The following is a 20,144-nucleotide window of genomic DNA, read 5'->3' as shown; positions in this document are numbered from 1 at the left end:
GCTGGCCAGCCACACCAAGGAACCCCCCACCCTGAAGGGGGTGTGGTCAGCCTGAACACAGCCCTCAGCCCCTCACCCAGGCTGGCCACGCCCCCAGTGGGGACCCTCACCCCATGGGGGTGTGGCCAGCCTGCAAATTACCACAGGCCCCTCACCCAGGCCACCCCACACCCCAAGGGAACCCCCACCCTGATCTGGGACACCCTTCAGGGCAAATCAGCGGGCACCAGGCCTCAATCTATACCAGGGTCGGCAAACTTTTTAAACAGGGGGCCAGTTCACTGTCCCTCAGATCGTTGGAGGGCCGGACGATAGTTTAAAAAAAAACTATGAACAAATTCCTATGCACACTACACATATCTTATTTTGAAGTAAAAAAACAAAATGTGAACAAATACAATATTTGTATTTGCATGTGGCCCACAGGCCATAGTTTGAGGACCCCTGATCTATACTAATAAAAGGGTAATATGCTAATTAGACTGGGAGACCTTCCAGGAGACCTTCCAGACATTCTTCTGGACAAAGCCATGGTGGCGGGGCCAAGGTAGAGGCGGTTAGAGGACAAGAGGGGAGGGCACTTGTAGGTGATCAGGCTGGCGGGGGGTGGGGCCGTTGGGAGTAAGCAGACCAGCAGGGGGGCCAGTTGGGGGCAAGCAGGGCATCAGTGGGGGTCAGTTGGAGGTGATCAGGACAGCGGAGGGGGCAGTTTGGAGTGAGCAGGCCAGCAGGGAGGGAAGTTGGGGGTGATCAGGCTGGTGGGGGGGGGGGGCAGTTGGGGGCAAGCAAGCTGGCAGGCAGAGTGGTTAGGGGCAATCAGGCAGGCAGGCACACAGGTGAGCAGTTAGGAGCCAGCAGTCCCAGATTGCGAGAGGGATGTCCGACTGCTGATTTAGGCCCAATCCCTGTAAACCAGCAGTAGGACATCCTTAGAGGGGTCCCAGATTGGAGAGGGTTCAGGCCAGGCTGAGGAACACCCCCTCCCCCATGCATGAATTTTTTGCACCAGGCCACTAGTAAAACTATAATAATAAAAAGAGTATTAGGTCAGTTGATTAGTGAAATAGAATAGACAGCTTGCAAACAGACCTATGCCTATTGAAACTTGATATATGACAGAGATGGCCATGCAAAACATTACAGAAATCATGAACACTTCAATAAATAATATTGGGTTCTAAGTGTTATACATATGAAAAAATGATGTAGGATCCTTATCACAAATCCATTCCATTTTGAGTAAAACCCAACCACAAAGCTAACAGAAGATTATGTGGAAGGATATAACAATGACCTTGGAGTAGCTTAGGTGCTTTTAAATAAGATACAAAAGGTACTAATCATAAAAGATTGATAAAATTGATCACATTATATAATTAAAATTTATGTCATTAAAGGACACTATAAAGATACTCAAAAGATAAGCCACAGAGATGTTTATGACATGTATAACATGCAAAATATTAGTATTAAAAATATATAAAGAACCTCTACTAATTGGAAAGACCTAAGTGCATTTTGTATTTGGTAAGTGAAGCATTTCAAATCAGTGAAAAAGACAGCTCACTTATATTATTTTAACACTTGCCATTATGTTTAGAAATAGAATAGGAAATAAATTTAGTCTCACCAACATTCTTATCATGTATTTCATTGCTCCTCTGATTGCAGGCAAACAAGAAGGGATATGGGACAACAGCTATTGGCCAATTTAGATGAAATAGAACATGATACATATTCAGGATTTTTAACCTGATGAAAGTTAGATTAGGTTTTTGGACTTTGAGTTCATGTTGTTATAGGATAAGACCATGTAGTATTTGCATGTGGATGGATATAAATCTTTGGGGACCAGAGTGAATGGGGGTGGGAGGAGTAACAGCCTCCCAAAGAGGTTCACTTTCTAATTTCTGGAACCTGTGATATGTTACTGAAAGGCGCACCGCCTCTCTGGGCGGTGCAGGGGGAGGAGTCTGACCGCCCGGCTCTGAGATCCCTCCGCGCCCGCCCTAGGGCCTGGCCTCCCCGGAGTCTCCGGACCGGCTGCATGGTGGCCGGCGGCGGGCCGAGGGGTGGGGGCCTGGCGGTGACCGACCACGGGGGAGGTCATGGGAGCAGAAGGCCTCACCGCCTCGCTCTTCCCTCCCTTCCCCCGTGGTCGGCTCCCAGCTTGCCCACGCTGGGGCCGAGGGTCCGTGCGGCCCTCGGGGCCGGTCAGGGGGACCGAGGCCTGTGTGGGCCGACCTCCGGGCCCCATGTGGGAGGCATTGGCTCCCCGGCCCACAGCGGGAGCCCAGTGCGGGCTGCCCCCCCCCCCGCCCCCCGGACCAGGCCCAGTGCAGCAGTGGCGGCAGTGGAGTGGGGCGCGTGCCCTGGCTCGGGGAGGCCGCCATGCTGCAGTGCGCCGGCCCCATGGGCCGGGCCTGCTCCGGGCGGATGCCGCTCCTCCAGAGCTGGGCAGCTCCACCGGCCGCACCCTGTGTGCTGGGCCTGTGCCGCCCAGATGCACTGGAGTCCCGGTCTGTCCGCAGGCTGGCTGCGGGTGCTGTGCGGGAGGGCTATCCTGCCTTGTGGTGAGTTCGAGCGGCGGCAGCAGGAGCCGGGCAAGGACTGCGCCCTCCATCTTGCCTTGGGTCCTCCATTTTGGGATGGGGCCATGTGCTTCCTCACGGGAAGAAGCCGCTGCTAGCCACACCCAGGATTTCTCTGGATTAACCAATGGTGATCAAGGGAAGTGCACGCCATTACTATGACCACATCCTGTACCGACTCGCGCCTGGCCAATCGGCAGGGCCCACAGTGCCCTCTCCTGCCCTCACTCCACCCCCCTTTAAAACCCCCTGTCCCATCAGGCCTCTCTCTCTCGGCCACTGGACTTTCCGCTGTGTCGGTGGGTCTGGTGAACGGGGAGCACAGGCCGGCTTGCATAATAAAGGACTCTTTGCTTTTGCATCGGACTGACTGGCTCCCTGGGGCTCTTGGGAACTTTGAAATCTGGGCACAACAGTTACCTTTCAGGACAAAATGGACTTAGCAGATAATTTTTAAGTTACAGAGCTTGAGATCAGGAGACAATCTTGGATTGTCCAGGTGGATCCAATTTAATCATATGGTGTCTTCTGACAAAGAATTGGCCCACTGTTTCTGGCTTTGGGAGACAAGGGAAGACAGTCTGCGAGCTAATGAATGTTGTTAGCCTCTAGAACAGTGGTTCTCAACCTTGGCTGCACATTAGAATCACCTGAGAATCTTTTTAAAATCCTGATTTCGGGGCCTCATCCTTTGAAAATTCTGTTTCTTTGTTACTAATGTTGTGGCCTCACCCCATAACAAAGAAACAGAATTTCTGGAGGATAAGGCCCAGAAATGAGGATTTTAAAAAGATTCCCAGGTGATTCTAATGTGCAGCCAAGGTTGAGAGCCACTGCTCTAGAAGGAAGCTGGGAATGGCCTTCAGTTTACAATTAGCAAGAATATGGGGGCCGTTCAGAGAAGTTAGAAGCAGAATTTGGTAGACAGGGCTAAAGGGTGGAAGAAGGAGGAATCCTGGAGGTAGCTGAAATCACAAAATGTTTTGTAGAGAAAGAGGATAGCAGAAAAACAGGGTGTTTTGAAACAAGGATGTTTTTCTTGCAAGTGCAAAATAAAATGTTGCAAAAAGGCCAGGAACCAATCAGAGCGGCACAGATAGACAAAGAGCAGGCCTTTAGCAGATATAAGTGGAAGAACAGAATATTTCCGCAGCAACCTTTTTGGGTCCCCTCCTTGACCTGGGAGCCTGTGTTTGTTTGCGATAAACGCCTGCCTTGTTTGAACACTTCCGGTCAGTAGCTTCATTCTTCGAATCTGTGAGAAATGACCCCAGGAATAATTCCTGCTCACTGGTTCAGGTATCACCTTAATCCTACAACCACATGGAAATAAATTCTGCCAGAAAATCAAATTAGCAGGAAACAATTCTCCCCTTTAGTTCAGTAAGACATGTACCAAATTTGCAATCTATGGAATTGTAAAATAATATATTTATGTTGGTTTAAGACACTAAATGTTTGAATCATGCATTCTTTATAAGTATACTCAAATTATACTGAATAGTACTAATTGTAAACACATTATAAAAAAAAAAATTAAATACATAAAAGTGGAGAGATAATTATATACTAGAGGCCAGGTGCATGAAATCCGTGCACATGGGGAGGGGGGTGTCCCTCAGCCCGGCCTGCACCCTCTCCAATCTGGGACCCCTGGGGGATGTTCGACAGTTGGAAATCCCTCTCACAATCTGGGACTGCTGGCTCCTAACTGCTCGCCTGCCTGCCAGCCTGACTGCCCCCTAACTGCTGCTCTGCCCTGCCATGACCCGCCTCCTCCACGCGAGGTGGAGGGGACACCGGACTGGCCTCTTCCAGCGAGTCCGATGCAAAAGCAAAGAGTCATTTATTTCAAACCTAGGTTTGGCTCCCCTGCCACACTCACCGATGCAACGGTGAGCTCCAGTGGCCGAGAGAGAGAGAGAGAGAGAGAGAGAGAGAGAGAGAGAGAGGCCTGATGGGGCAGGGGGTTTTAAAGGGGGGTGGAGTGAGGGCAGGAGAGGGGACTGTGTGCCCCGCCGATTGGCCAGGCGCGAGTCGGTACAGGATGTGGTCATAGTGATGTCGTGCACTTCCCTTGATTATTATTGGTTAGTCCAGAGAAATCCTGGGTGTGGCTAGCAGCGGATTTTTCCGATGAAGAAGCACATGGCTCTGTCCCAAGATGGAGAACCCAAGGCAAGATGGAGGGCGCAGTCCTCGCCCAGCTCCTGCTGCTGCCGCTTGAACACGCTGCAAGGCAGGATGGCCCTCCCGCACAGCACCCACAGCTGGCCTGCGGGCGGACCGGGACTCCGGAGCATCTGGGCGGCACAGGCCCAGCAAACGGGGTGCGGCCGGTGGAGCTGCCCAGCTCTGGAGGAGTGGCATCCGCCCAGAGCAGGCCCAGCCCACGGGGCCAGTGCACTGCAGCAGGCGGCCTCCCCGAGCTAGGGAACGCGCCCCACTCCACTGCCGCCGCTGCTGCACTGGGGCCGGGGGGGTCGACGGCCCGCGTGGGCCCAGTCCTGGGGGCAGTGGGCCGGCGGCAGCCCGCAACGGGCTCCCGCTGTGGGCCCGGGAGCCAATGCCCAAGGCCGCCAGCGCAGGCCCCGGCTCCCCCTGACCAGGCCCCAAGGGCCACATGGACCCCCGACCCCAGCCCAGGCAAGCAGGGAGCCGACCACGGGGGAAGGGAGGAAAGAGCCAGGCGGTGTGGCCTTCTGCTCCCACGACCTCCCCCGTGGACGGTCGCCGCCCGGCCCCCCCCCCGCCCCCCCCCCCCCCCCCCCGCCCGCCCGCCGCTGGCCACCATGCAGCCAGTAGGGACACTCGGACCTGCCCAGGGGAGCCCAGGCCCCATGGCGGGCACGGAGGGATCCCAGAGCCCTGGGGCAAGACCCCTCCTCCCGCACCACCAGGAGAGGGGGCCACTCTCTAACCATAATTCTGCTTCAATAGCCATCAACATTTTGTTATACATTTGTAAATCGACCAGTAAGCTTGTGGCAGTTTATTCTCCCAGCCGGCTGACCTGTTGTCAACAGGGAATGTTTGGTTTGATCTCAGGTGAGGAAATAAGTTTCAGCTCTTCAGGATCACGGTTCTTATGACCTGAACAGCCAAACACTCTGAAAAGGCGCCATGACGCATTACTTGTGACCACGCGGTGAGAAAAACTAGGTCTTTCATAGACTAGAACCTGAAAAGCACTTCAACTCCTCTCTGAAAGCTATTCCTGTCGCTTAGGACTGAATTCAAGAGAAAGCTAAGGTGTTTTGTTTTTCTTTTCTGTTTTTAATGGCCTACTTCAGGGTTAGCAATAGAGGAAATGTGTCCCTGCTCCCTTTAATAAATTGCCTTTCCTGAAAATTTCTTGAATTTATTTAGCCCAAAACAAAGAACGGCAGGGCTGATCTTAATTGGAGTTTCAGGACGCCCGACTGCGCAGGGATCCTAGGGAAGCTAGGCAGCGTTTGGGGAAAGTCCATCTAGATAGAATCTACATCACAGGGGAAGGAGCGCGCATTAAAGGTGGACAGGATGAACGCACAAAGGCTGGAATCTGGCCTTAGGCCCCTCCCCCCAACACTCCCCACCCTCCCCCACACAGACCCCTCCCCGCCCTCCCCCCCCCCCTACCCCTACACACACACACAATAGGCTAGCGGTTCTCTCTGTCCCTCTGGCGAACTGGGGAAGGCTCAAACTACACTACCCAGAAAGCAAAGCGGCAGGGCGGTGCTAGAGAGACTTCTTCCCTCCGGTGGCCCGACGCGCTTCCGGTTGGATGAGTAAAGTCCAGCCCCTCTACTTGACTCTCCTCCTCCTCAGCCCAATTGGCTCGGCAGTCCTTGCGTGGGAGGGCGGCTCTGTTGTCCCTAGCAGCAGTTGAATGGAGGTTCTCAGCCTCGCGACCTCATGGTAAAGAAAGTCCTTTCTCTGGTCCGCCACGTAGCTTCCCTGGCCGCGTCAGAGCGAGAGAACTACATTTCCCAGGGGTCAGCGGGCCGTCCGGCGGCGTGGGGGCGGCGCCTCCCGTCTGGTACAGTCATCCCAAACCTCTTCGGCGGGACTGTGATGGCCGGAGAGATGACGATCTTAGGTCAGTGCTCCGGGGTCCCTGTCGCTGGTGTGGGCACTGACTAGAGCGTTTGTGGGGAGCCGGATGGGTGGGGGTGATGGCCACACCCTCTAGATCCAGGTTGCGCAGCAGGAAAGGCGCCGAAAAGGTGATTTAGAGGCGGGTTGGGGCTTCTCCGAGAGCCGCTTAGGAGTCGCCTCTAGGATGGCCCCGACCCGGTAGGCCCACCACGTAGGGCGGGCGGCATCCTTCTGCGTCCATCCCAGGGACATCAGGCCTGGGAGCAGTTCTTTCCAAAACAGCGTCGATTTCGAATCGTACGTTGAGTTGGGGCCTTCGGACATGCATCTCCAGCTCCCCTTTGTGGGCGGAGCCCGCTGCGCCGGGCCGTGGGCCCCAGCGGGGCCGGGGTTGGCGAGCCAGGCCTCTGCGCTGTGCCGCGCTGTGCTCCTCCTGCCAGTCCGGGTTAGAATTCCCCTCCCCGGACAAACGGGGATGAAGTGCTTCTGAAATTCTGCACGTAGGAGCGAGAGGAAAGTGGGCTGGGCACTTGGTTTCACTTGGTTGAATTATGTGTTCATGAGGATGAGATAACAATTAGTAAAAACAGACTCCTACAGATTGACGTTTTAGGTCCTAGGTAACATGACGACACAGGAGGTTAGCATAGCTTCCTGAAGCCAAATAACTCAATTGTAATATCCGAAGTGACACCTTCCTTCATCGGGCATTTGTCCATACTTGTTTTTCTCATCCGTTAGTGATTGCGGAACACCTGCTGTTTGCTAGGAACCGTTCTTGGGGTAGGAGATACAACAGTGAGCAAAACCTGCCCGCAAGGAGCTTCCGCTTCTGTTGCCGTCAGGTTTGCAGGACACACTTTGATGCTTCTTCTCTAAATGCTACTTCTGATAGAAGTGTGTCCTTAATTGATATTTCAACACAGAGAAAGTTCACTATGTTCTGTTATGAATTGACAGTTTAATCTCTAAGCAGCTTTCAAAACCATTTTCTCCAATATATCGATTTTATGTTGTTTAAATAAAAAAGGAGATAAAGGGATAAATAATTTTTAAAAAAATATTTTATTGATTTTTACCGGAGGAAGGGAGAGGGATAGAGAGTTAGAAACATCGATCAGCTGCTTCCTGCACACCCCCTACTGGGGATGTGCCTGCAACCAAGGTACATGCCTTTGACTGGAATCGAACCGGGGACCCTTCATTCCGCAGGCGGACGCTCTATCCACTGAGCCAAACCGGTTAGTGCAGGGATAAATCATTTTAGCCTTATAATAAGCGAGGTCTTGCTGTGGAAATTTTAATAATGGAGTTTCTTTTTAATAATGGTAACTAAAGCTAATTATAAAGCTATAAAATCAAGTATCAATTGACCAAGAAATTGGATTATATTTAATTTGCTCCAGAAGAATGAGTTTTCCTGTCAATGTCAGCACAATTGTTATTTAAATGTTTTTACTTTTTATTCCTTTATCCACCCATGTGAAATAGACGAATAAGTTTTTTTGTTTTTCTTGTTACCTCCTTTTAAGTGCTATCAATTTACAGTGTGAAAAACTTGATGTTTGAGAGAAGTGTTACCATTAGTATTATAAAAGAAAATATTTTGAGAGTGTATTTTTTAGTCTTGTTTCAAAGAGAGATATTAAAGGGACTTTACTATAGTAATTTAGCTTATTGTACCAGTTTGATAAGACATATATTTTAATCTGCTTGTATTTCAGGATCAGCTGTCTTGACTCTCCTGTTGGCTGGCTATTTGTCACAACAGTATTTACCATTGCCTACTCCTAAAGTGATTGGCATTGACCTTGGCACCACCTACTGCTCTGTTGGGGTGTTTTTTCCTGGCACAGGAAAAGTAAAGGTCATTCCAGATGAAAATGGCCATATCAGCATACCCAGTATGGTGTCTTTCACTGACCATGATGTTTATGTGGGATATGAAAGCTTAGAGCTGGCAGATTCAAATCCTCAGAACACAATATATGATGCCAAAAGATTCATAGGCAAGATTTTTACCCCAGAAGAGCTGGAGGCTGAGATTGGCAGATACCCATTTAAGGTAAGTAATTAAGCTAAAATCTATTTTAATTTTAGATCAGATTATTGTTTCAATTATATGCTTTGGCAACAAGTTATAAAACTTTTTATTTCAACTGACTCAATTTGCATGGAAGCTATTGTATAACAAGCAGTTTCATGGCAGGTCCAGGGTGAGCTAATTCAGTGGCTCCACAGTGCTGTCAAAGACTTAGCATCTTACATTCTTGCTCTGCCATCCTTAGAATGTCACTTAAGTCTTTCATTGTAGCAGGAAGGCTAAGGAAGCCCCATGTACCATATGGATGGATGGTTATATTCTCTGCATAAGTATACACATATTGAGTGTATACATACTTGTATATGTAAAAAATATCAAATTAGGCATTCTGTTTTATGAGTTGTTTGAAACTTATCAACATGTCATGGCCAATTAGTCAATACATTCCCATCATTATCCTTCATGGTTTCATGGAATGACCATTCAAGTACTTAATTACCCAGTTTTTATCGGAATAAATTTTATTTTTTCCCTGGTTTCCCACTAATGTTAGAGCTTCAGTAAGTATCCTTTTATATATATATATATATATCTTTTTACATTTCTCTGATAATTTCCTAAATTTGAATTCTAGAAGTAGAAATTGATAGGTCAAATGTACACATGTGTTGAGGCTTTTGATTTATATTGACAAATTATGCACCGAAAAGGTTATATGCTCTTAACTACTGTTTTATAGAGTGCCTGTATCTTCACTAGTTATTTTAATCTTTGCCAATAGAAAAGTAAAAAGTGATAGCTTGCATCAATTCCTATTATTTCTAGTGAGGTCAGAGTTAAAAATTACTTTCTTCACATTTTTATTTTCTTTAGTGACCCATTTCTTGTTCTTTGTCCTATTTTTGGGAGGTGGAGGGTGTTTTTTCTTTTCTGATGTCATGAAATACATTTGTGATATGTTTTCAGTAGTTTTTCCCTTTTTTCCTGATGACATAATTTTGTTTTTGAGCAGTTAAGAGTACCAATTTTTTATGTAGTAAAATTATCTCTTAATGTGTTAAAATGGTTTTGTACTCTTATTGTGTTTACAATGGCTTTCCAATCCTATCCACTTGTTGTTTTTTGTTGTTTTTTTCCTAATACTTCTATATGAGTATTTTTTAGGTTTGGATTTTGCTGGGGGTTTTTTCTTTTAAACATTGAAATGTTTATTTCATGTAGTGTTTTTCTTGTATACGTAATACAAAGTGGGATTTTAAATGATAGGTTTTTAAATACTAGATAGTTATATCAATATTGCTTATTTGAATCCATCCATAAAAATTCTCAATTTTTCAATCTGTTTCAAAGTAGAAAAAAATTCTCCATGCATTTCTTAAGTTTCTTTTTTAGTTTCTTAGGAAACTTTATTAATTTATAATCTTATGCAATGATAAAATAATATAAAACTATAAATTTTCTTCTAAATTATAGTTTGAGGTATATTATTTATATAGTTACGTTTTTTTCATTTTTTGTCCATGAGTTTCTAAGTAATCTGATTCTGTTGCTGTTTCTGTTTCATGTGGGCTCTGACAGTACTGGTGTCTTTGAACCTAATTTTAATAGTGTCTGTAGCTTGCTTTTGTATTCATCATATAGGTTTCTTGATTGAAAGCTAGATATATAGTCTAAAACAGTGGTTCTCAACCTTCCTAATGCCGCGACCCTTTAATACAGTGCCTCATGTTGCTACTTCATGAGGAACTGTATTAAACCATAAAATTATTTTCGTTGCTACTTCATAACTATAATTTTGCTACTGTTATGAATCGTAATGTAAAGACCTGATATGCAGGATGTATTTAGGCGACCCCTGTGAAAGGGTCGTTCGACCCCCAAAGGGATCTCGACCCACAGGTTGAGAACCACTGGTCTAGAATGACTGGGGTTAATACTCTTAATAACTCAGAACAGACTAATTCTCTTTACTGTTGATGTTAGTGCAGTCTTCTTGGTGAATCTAGGATAGAATGTTTTAGAATTAATCTAGTTTTTTAAATGGAAACTACATTAGCAGGGATATTGAGCTAATACACATTTTCATGGATACAAGAATGTAACTGATATTTGATTTTTGGCTAAGAACATAATGAAGTACTAAAATTATTCTTGCTGATATGTACCAGAACATTCTTTCAGTTATCTATTAATTTTGGAACAACTTAATTTTAAGAGGGAAAAAAAATCCTTAGTCACATACATAATTTAGCAACTATTATTCCTTATATTTCATCATCCATTTTTTCTTTAACAGATATATATTGAGAATCTTTTATGTTCCAGCTATGTGCTTAGTGATGAATGTTATTTTTCTGTTATCAAAAAACTATGATGTGGATTCATTTTATAGATTTTAAAGTATAACTTTATAACCTCTAATCATAATAAATGTACTTGGTACATTACAAATGAATTTTGTGACCTTGTAAAGGTAAAGGTAAGTTTTGATTAAAGTCCAGTGTGTGTGTGTGTGTGTGTGTGTGTGTGTGTGTGTGTGTGTGTAAGTTTATATGTATGTATGTGTATATATGCTTTTAAACTCTTTGCAAATCTTATTCACAGGGTTTTTTTATTGTTTAAAGTATTACATATGTCTCCTTTTTCCCCAATTGACCACTCCCTGGCCACTCCCAGGACAAGCCCCCACTGCCCCAGTGTCCTTGTCCATTGGTTATGCTATTATGCACGCATACAAGTCCTTTGGTTGATCTCTTACCGCCCCCCCCCCCCTTCTCACCCCTACCCCTTCCCGCCTTCCTTCTGGTTGGACGGTCTGGTTCAGTGTTTCTTTGTCTCTGGATCTATTGTTGTTCATCAGTTTATGTTGTTCATTATATCCCACATATGAGTGAGATCATGTGATATTTATCTTTCTCTGACTGGCTTATTTCACTTAGAATAATGCTCTCCAAGTCCATCCATGCTGTTGCAAATGGTAGAAGTTTCTTCTTTTTTATAGCAAGTAGTATTCCATTGTGTAGATGTACCACAGTTTTCTAATCCACTCATCTGCTGATGGGCACTTAGGCTGTTTCCAGATCTTAGCTATGGTAAATTGTGCTCCTATGAACATAGGGGTGCATATGTCCTTTCTGATTGGTGTTTCTTATTTCTTGGGATATATTCCTAGAAGTGGGATTACTGGGTCAAGTAGGAGTTCCATTTTTAACTTTTTGAGGAAACTCCATACTGTTTTCCACAGTGGCTACACCAGTCTGCATCACCATCAGTGCAGGAGTGTTCCTTTTTCTCCACATCCTCGCCAGCAGTTGTCCTTTGTTGATTTGCTGATGATAGCCATTCTTACAGGTGTGAGATGGTACCTCATTGTTGTTTTGATTTGCATCTCTCAGATGATTAGTGACTTTGAGCATGTTTTCATATGTCTCTTGGCCTTCCTTATGTCTTCTTCTTTTTTTAAAAAAAATATATTTTATTGATTTTTTACAGAGAGGAAGGGAGAGAGATAGAGAGTTAGAAACATCGATGAGAGAGAAACACCGATCAGCTGCCTCCTGCACATCTCCTACTGGGGATGTGCCCGCAACCCAGGTACATGCCCTTGACCGTAATCGAACCTGGGACCTTTCAGTCTGCAAGCTGATGCTCTATCCACTGAGCCAAACCGGTTTCGGCTTTTTTTTTTTTTTTTAAATCCTTATGTCTTCTTTTAAAAAGTGTCTATTTAGGTCCTTTGCCTATTTTTTGATTGGATTGTTTATCTTCTTTTTCTTAAGTTGTATGAGTTCCCTGTAAATTTTGGAGATTAAGCCCTTATCAGAGATAGCATTGGAAAACATGTTTTCCCATGCAGTGGGCTTTCTTGTTGTTTTGTGGATGGTTTCTTTTGCTGTGCAGAAGCTTTTTTATTTTGATGTAGTCCCATTTGTTTATTTTCTCCTTAGTTTCCATTGCCCTAATAGCTGTATTGGTAAAGATATTGCTACAACATATGTCTGATATTTTGCTGCCTATGGAGTCTTCTAAGATTTTTATGGTTTCCCGTCTTGCATTTAAGTCCTTTATCCATTTTGGGTTTATTTTTGTGTATGGTGTAAGTTGGTGATCTAGTTTCATTTTTTGCATCTATCTGTCCAGTTTTCCCAACACCATTTATTGAAGAGACTGTCTTGACTCCATTGTATGTTCTTGCCTCCTTTGTCAAATATTAATTGAGCATAAGGGCTTGGCTCTCTGTTCTGTTCCATTGATCAATTTGTCTGTTCTTGTGCCAGTACCAGGAAGTTTTGAGAACAGTGGCTTTATAATATAGCTTGATATCTGGTATTGTGATCCCTCCAACTTTGTTCTTCTTTCTCAGGATTCCTGGGGCTATTTGGGATCTTTTTTCATTCCATATGAATTTTTGTAGAGTTAGTTCTAAGCCTGCGAAATATGTCGTTGGTATTTTATTATTTTTATTTATTTTTTAAGATGTAGATCAAAACAACGAGAAAACCCACTGTGTGGGAAAACATACTTGCCAATGTCATATCTGATAAGGCCCTAATCTCCAAAATTTATAGGGAACTCATACAACTTAACAAAAGGAACATAAACAATCCAATCAAAAAATGGGCAAAGGACCTAAATAGACACCTTTCAAAAGAGGACATTCAGAAAGCCAAGAGACATATGAAAACATGCTCAAAGTCACTAATCATCCGAGAGATGCAAATCAAAACAACAATGAGGTACCATCTCACACCTGTCAGACTGGCTATCATCAACAATTCAACAAACGACAAGTGCTGGAGAGGATGTGGAGAAAAAGGAATACTTGTGCACTGCTGGTGGGAATGCAGACTGGCGCAGCCACTATGGAAGACAGTATGGAGTTTCCTTAAAAAACTGAAAATGGAACTCCCATTTGACCTTGTGATCCCACTTCTAGGAATATATCCCAAGAAACCAGAAACACCAATCAGAAAGGATATATGCACCCCTATGTTCATAGCAGCACAATTCACCATAGCTAAGATCTGGAAACAGCCTAAGTGCCCATCAGTAGATGAATGGATTAGAAAACTGTGGTACATCTACACGATGGAATACTATGCTGCTGTAAAAAGGAAGCAACTCTTACCATTTGCAACGTCATGGATGGAACTGGAGAGCATTATGCTAAGTGAAATAAGCCAGTCAATAAAGGAAAAATACCACATGATCTCACTCATTCATGGACAATAGAGACCATTATAAACTTTTGAACAATAATAGATACAGAGGCAGAGCTGCCTCAAACAGATTGTCAAACTGCAGCGGGAAGGCCGGGGAGGGTTTGGGGGCAGGAGGTAGGGGGATAAGAGATCAACTAAAGGACTTGTATGCATGCATATAAGCATAACCAATGGACATAAGACACTGGGGGATATGGGAGGCTAGGGGACTGTCTAGGGTGGGGGGGGAAATGGACACATATGTAATACCCTTTGCAATACTTTAAGCAATAAAAATAAATAAATAAATAAAATAAAAAAAGAAGAGATGTAGAGAGTTTTATTTTTTAAAACATATTTGCATTTATTTTAGTGAGGAAGGGAGAGGGAGAGAGAGAAACATCAGTGATGAGAGAGAATCACCAATCAGCTGCCTCCTGCATGCCCCTCAATGGGGATCCAGCCCACAACCCCAGCATGTGCCATGACCGGGAATCGAACCGTGACCTCCTGGTTCATAGGTCAACACTCAACCACCGAGCCAAGCTGGCAGGGCTGCCATTGGTATTTTAATGGGGATTGCATTGAATCTATAAATTGCTTCGAGTAGTATGGACATTTTGATGATGTTGATTCTACCAGTCCACGAACACGGTATATTCTTCCATTTGTTTATCTCTTTATCTCTTTTTTCAGTGTCCTGTAGTTTTCCAAGTACAGGTCTTTTACCTCCTTAGTTAACTTTATTCCTATTATTCACAGGTTTTAAACAAAAATGGAATGGTTGAGTTTTCTGTGACAAGTAATGAGACCATCACCGTTTCCCCAGAATATGTTGGCTCTAGACTACTATTGAAATTAAAGGAAATGGCAGAGGAATATCTTGGAATGCCAGTTGCCAACGCAGTTATTTCTGTACCTGCAGAATTTGATTTAAAACAGAGAAATTCAACAATTGAAGCTGCTAACCTTGCAGGTAATATTACCCTTGCCTGAGTTACATTTTTATCAAAATTTTCTGAGGCTGAAAATTTTCTATAGTAAGATGTATCCCTTTGCAAACCATCTAACTAACTAAGCTCATAAACTATATGTCAGGTAAATTAGATGGATTTTGATATAAGTTTTCAGATGATAATTAAGAAAGTCTATAGGACAATATAAAATATATAACTGACAACAACCAGTCAGGCACATGACAAACGCTGCAAGATACCATGGACACATGTTAAAAACAAGTTTTTTCTTCTAAACTTTCTTTAATGTTAAGACAAATATAATGTTTTTAAAAAGTCTTGAGGTGAGGGAGAATTCATTTAACACCATTCAACAAATCTGAGTGTCTCAATATATACTAGTATCTGTTCGCATGGAATTTATATTGAAAAGTTATATCCCTTATATAAATATAAATCTGAACTATATAAACAGACAAATTCCAGTTCTCGTGGACCTTATATTCTACTAGAGGGAAACTCAAAATCAGCACAAAGGTAAGTATATTATGGAGTACTTAATATACTTGTTAAGTATTTCTCACCTATAGCATTATTGAGGTTTTGAGCTGGATAATTCTTTGTTGTGGAGGACTGTCCAATGTACTGTAGGATATTTTGCAGCATCCCTAGCCTCTACTTACCAGATGCTAACAGAACCCTCACCACCTAAGGGGTGACAATCTTTTTTTTCTCCAGATATTACCAAATGTCCCTGGAGGAGTAACCTGGCCTCTGGTAGGAAACCTAGATAAAAAATCTGAAAGTAACATCCTATGGGGGGGGAAAAATAAAAAAGGTTAGAGAATAGGGAGTCTTGCAGGTTTTAAAGAGAGTGGTCAGGTAAGCCTCATTCAGAAAATAACATTTAAGCAGATTTAAGAGAAGCAAGGTAGATAGTCAAGGAAATAGGGGAAGTATGTTGCAGGAGAGAGTGAATGGCCAGTGGGGAAGCCACAAAATGGAATTTGCTATTAAGAAGATAGTACATTAGCCAGTGTGGCCAGGGCAGAGTGAGTGATGAAGTCAGAGAACTAAGGTGAAGGGTATTACGATCTCTGAATAAATTCTTAAGAGTCTGAATAGTTTTATGGCTCCTGATACAGAAAGCCGTCTTACTTTCCAGACCACTCGTGTGGCAGTTAGTTTAAAGCAGGAATTTTGCTCAAGGAAATCTGATCCTTTGCCTGCACATAGGTAACAAATCAAAATCAGATTAGCTGTATTTTTTAGATTCACATTTGAGGGTCTTATATTTTAAGTACTCTTTAAAAGTATAATTATAGCTATTAGAGCATCTCATCTAGATTTTTAAAATTATTTTCTGTTTATTCATCTTTCATTTTTAACAGAAGAGCACAGTAAACTTAACCTCATTTCCATAGCAGTATGTTATGGTATATAATGATTAAAGTTTTATTACTCATAAATTCCCAAGTAAAATATGACAATGAGAAGAGGCTCAGAATTTTGTTTAAATGAAGTATGAATTAAGAATAGAATTATATATTCCACTGAATCTGGGTCTTTATTCTATTATAATCTTTTAGAATAATTTTAATGATACCTATTTAGAGGAACAATAACATTATGTTAGTTTTATTGGGCTTATGACTGTTCTTTCTCAGTATTACTGAGTGGAGTTTTTTGTACCAGCAGAATTTGATCTTTAGAAGACACTAACGTGAGGTTGAGTGAGATTGAATGTCTTTATTGTGTCTTCTCATGAGCTATTCTTTCCTCCAACCCATCTTACAGGACTGAAGATCTTAAGGGTAATAAATGAACCCACAGCGGCAGCTATGGCCTATGGTCTCCACAAGGCTGATGTCTTTCATGTCTTGGTGATAGATTTGGGCGGAGGAACTCTAGATGTGTCATTACTGAATAAGCAAGGAGGAATGTTTCTAACCAGGGCAATGTCAGGTAAGAAAAATATAGAGAGAGTTAAAGAGGTTTAGACACATTAGCATATCTAATGTGTGAAGTGTTTAATTTTTTTCAGTATTCTTTGACTTCATTTTGGTAATCTGTATATGTAATTTTATGCCTCCATTTATATGTATTTACAAAAAATGACTGTGCATCCTATAAGTCAGATAAATACACCGCCAGTGGTAGCTCACTGAGCCAATGCTTTTCATGGCTATGGTAAAGGGAACAGAAGGAAAGAAATTCTTTTAAAATGAAGAGTGATCAGTTGATTTCATTGGGTAATCTGTTTCACAAAATAGATATCTTTAGTATTCTTTAGGAAGTGATAGGATTTTCATTCTAAATCTTTTAAAAAGGTTTTTGTTTTAATTTAGCTTAAGGGATGAATAAGCCTGTTTGAAAAGTGGAGCTGTAAGTTATAAGTAGTCTAACTTCTGCATTTGACTTCCTCCTAACTGGACTCTCTTTAGAATGAAGTTTAGTGCTGGGGATTTATATTCTATTACTCTTTTCCTTTTAAGTTATTTTTTTTTTCTGCTTTTCAGCTCTTAACCATACAAGCAAAGGATTTTTGTTTATTTTTTATTTTTTTAAGAAAAAATTCCTGTTGGTACGTTTTAATTATAAGAAGGACTTTCTCCTTAGAAAGTGTTTCTAAATTGTTACTTAAAAGCCAATCTGTGTTCTCAATCTTTTTTCTGAAAAAACTATTTGATATCATTAAGAGATACTTCCTTTTACATCATTTAAAAAAATTAACCCAGATGTGCACATTTGTTGTTTTTTGTTTTTGTTTTTTGGGTTTTTTTTTTATAAGTAGGAATATAGCCAACGGAGAGTATTGGTAATTTCCTGGGACTGGGATGTGGAAAGGCATAGAGGTCTTTTATTTTTTTTTCTTGTGTTCTTAGGAAGGGAGAGAGAGAAAAAAACATTGATGTGAGATAGAAAAATCAATTGGCTGCCTCCTGCACACACCCGAACCAGGGATCGAACAATATCTTCAATACAGACTTTGTTACTCCAATAAAATTATATTTATACATACATGCTGAATAAGTACATGTATATACACATATATGAATAACTATAATATAAACTTTTATTTTTAACTTAGGAAACAATAAACTTGGAGGACAGGACTTCAATCAGAGATTGCTTCAGTACTTATATAAACAGATCTATCAAACATATGGCTTCCTACCCTCTAGGAAAGAGGAAATTCACAGATTAAGACAAGCTGTGGAAATGGTCAAATTAAACCTGACTCTTCATCAATCTGCTCAGATGTCAGTGTTACTAACAGTAGAGGAAAAGGACAAGAAGGAAACTCCAAGCAGTGACACTGAACTGTCAGAGGACAGACTGTCCCCAGCAGGTGGCCACCATGTAAGCAGCATGTTTGGAGCTGGCCTTTCTGAAAAGAAAAGTGGAGAAAGTCAGGTTTTATTTGAAACAGAAATATCACGGGAGCTCTTTGACACCCTAAATGAAGATCTCTTCCAGAAAATACTGGTGCCCATTCAGCAAGTATTGAAAGAAGGCCACCTGGAAAAGACTGAAGTTGATGAGGTGGTATTGGTTGGGGGCTCTACTCGTATTCCTCGAATCCGTCAAGTCATTCAGGAGTTCTTTGGAAAGGATCCCAACACGTCTGTAGACCCTGACCTGGCAGTGGTGACGGGAGTGGCTATCCAAGCAGGGATTGATGGAGGTTCTTGGCCTCTTCAAGTCAGTGCTTTAGAAATTCCCAATAAGCATTTACAAAAGACCAATTTCAACTGAATTTTGGAAGAATGATTATTTGTGATCTTATCAGACCACCTCCTCCTCAAAAAAATGTCTAAACTATCTCAAAAATTTACCTAAAAGGCAACATTTAGATATATAAAATTTACATAACATTTGTTTTAAGATTTAATGTGACCAGATTGATCCTGTTTGATTTTGGAGAGGTCCCATTCCTGAAATACTTCTAAAATGATAGGAGCATGGATGGCTATATTTTCTGGATTCTGGAAGTAGATAACCATATGCACTTAAAATTGTTTTCTGTGAACATTGTCTACTGCCAGTTAATTTACTTGATTATCACATGTAACTAATAATTTGAACTGTACTTGAAGGACGGTGTTGATGTCAGGTATTAGCATTGGCTGGGAGATAGAAGTATTAATATAAGCTATATATGTGATATTCAATAATTGCCATATTATATAACAAGATTACTTTCACAGATTCAATACCCCATTATGTATCTATTCATGTAATCTGCATTCTCCAGATTTTTAAAATACATTCATTGGATATATTTCTCTTTCTGAAATAGCTATAAATTTATTCAAATGTTCTAATACCAGATAGTAGAAAATACCCAATTTATGTATTCTAGTTCCTTTATCTGCTGTGCATCATTCGCTGCTTGGATTTCCATGATTCTGCCTGGTTAGCAAACAATGGGGAGTTTTTAATAGCCTTTTTAAAATACATTCATGTGACAATAAAACCATCGTTACTGTCAGTTTTTGTTATTCAAGATTTTTGCAGACATTGATAAATAGCAGGAATTAGCTACAGTATTTGTTTTATGTTTTTGTTTTGTTTCTTTGCTTATTTTCAGTTAGTCCTGGGTAATGTAGCTGGTATCTGATTCAGTTTTACTGAGATTTTTTCCCATATTTAGTTTTGAATGAGGAAAAATATGCTCACTTATAAAAACCTTGCTATTATTTCCTACTGTCATTTTAAAATAGTCACACTTGGACAATTTTTAGCCTTAAGGTTAGTATATGAAGAGAAAAAGATCCGTGGATATTGGAAGTAATGTGGAAATCTAATATGGAAGGCAATGTGAAAAACTTCTGCCAATCAGCATTAGTAGAAGTTTTGTTTTGGTGTATTTCCTTTTAGGAAAGCTAGAGGGACCAAGAAAGAAAATATAGCAGTTTTGTTTCTGTGATGCTCATGTTTTTTCCGTAATAGAGGCATGCTTCATATCATTATTAAAAAATTATATTCTGGTCAATATTTTTGTTAAATTTTGTCTGCCTTATCCATTGTTAAATTTGACAGGATGTTGAATTTTCAGTTACTGAAAAAGAACTGAGTAAACTCATTTCAGCAACATCAGAACATTTCAACTTCTCAATAAAAAGCTAAATGTTAACACTTCTTTGCAGATCTATAAAACTTCCTTAGCAATGAAATTTCAAACACTTTGTGTACAGAAAATGTCTGAAGTAGATAGAAAAATATAAAATGTTCGTTGATGTATTTTATTTTAGAACTAATGGAG

The 20,144-nt window shown here is 42.0% G+C and overlaps 1 protein-coding gene across 1 annotated transcript; it reads left to right on the top strand.

Moving 5' to 3' along the window:
- Positions 1 to 6,514: 6,514 nt before the first annotated feature.
- On the top strand, positions 6,515 to 18,679 carry HSPA13 (heat shock protein family A (Hsp70) member 13). The gene is made up of 5 exons (XM_059688093.1): positions 6,515 to 6,675; positions 8,399 to 8,739; positions 14,682 to 14,895; positions 16,673 to 16,840; positions 17,967 to 18,679. Exons 1-5 carry the CDS (start codon positions 6,651 to 6,653, stop codon positions 18,632 to 18,634), a joined length of 1,416 nt encoding a protein of 471 aa, XP_059544076.1. The 5' UTR covers positions 6,515 to 6,650; the 3' UTR covers positions 18,635 to 18,679.
- Positions 18,680 to 20,144: the final 1,465 nt, after the last annotated feature.

This window comes from Myotis daubentonii, chromosome 3, assembly GCF_963259705.1.
Source record: "Myotis daubentonii chromosome 3, mMyoDau2.1, whole genome shotgun sequence".
In the NCBI taxonomy this organism is placed as follows: Eukaryota; Metazoa; Chordata; class Mammalia; order Chiroptera; family Vespertilionidae; genus Myotis; species Myotis daubentonii.
The sequence above is the reverse complement of the archived record's forward strand: the minus strand, read 5'-3'. Positions and strand labels throughout refer to the sequence as shown.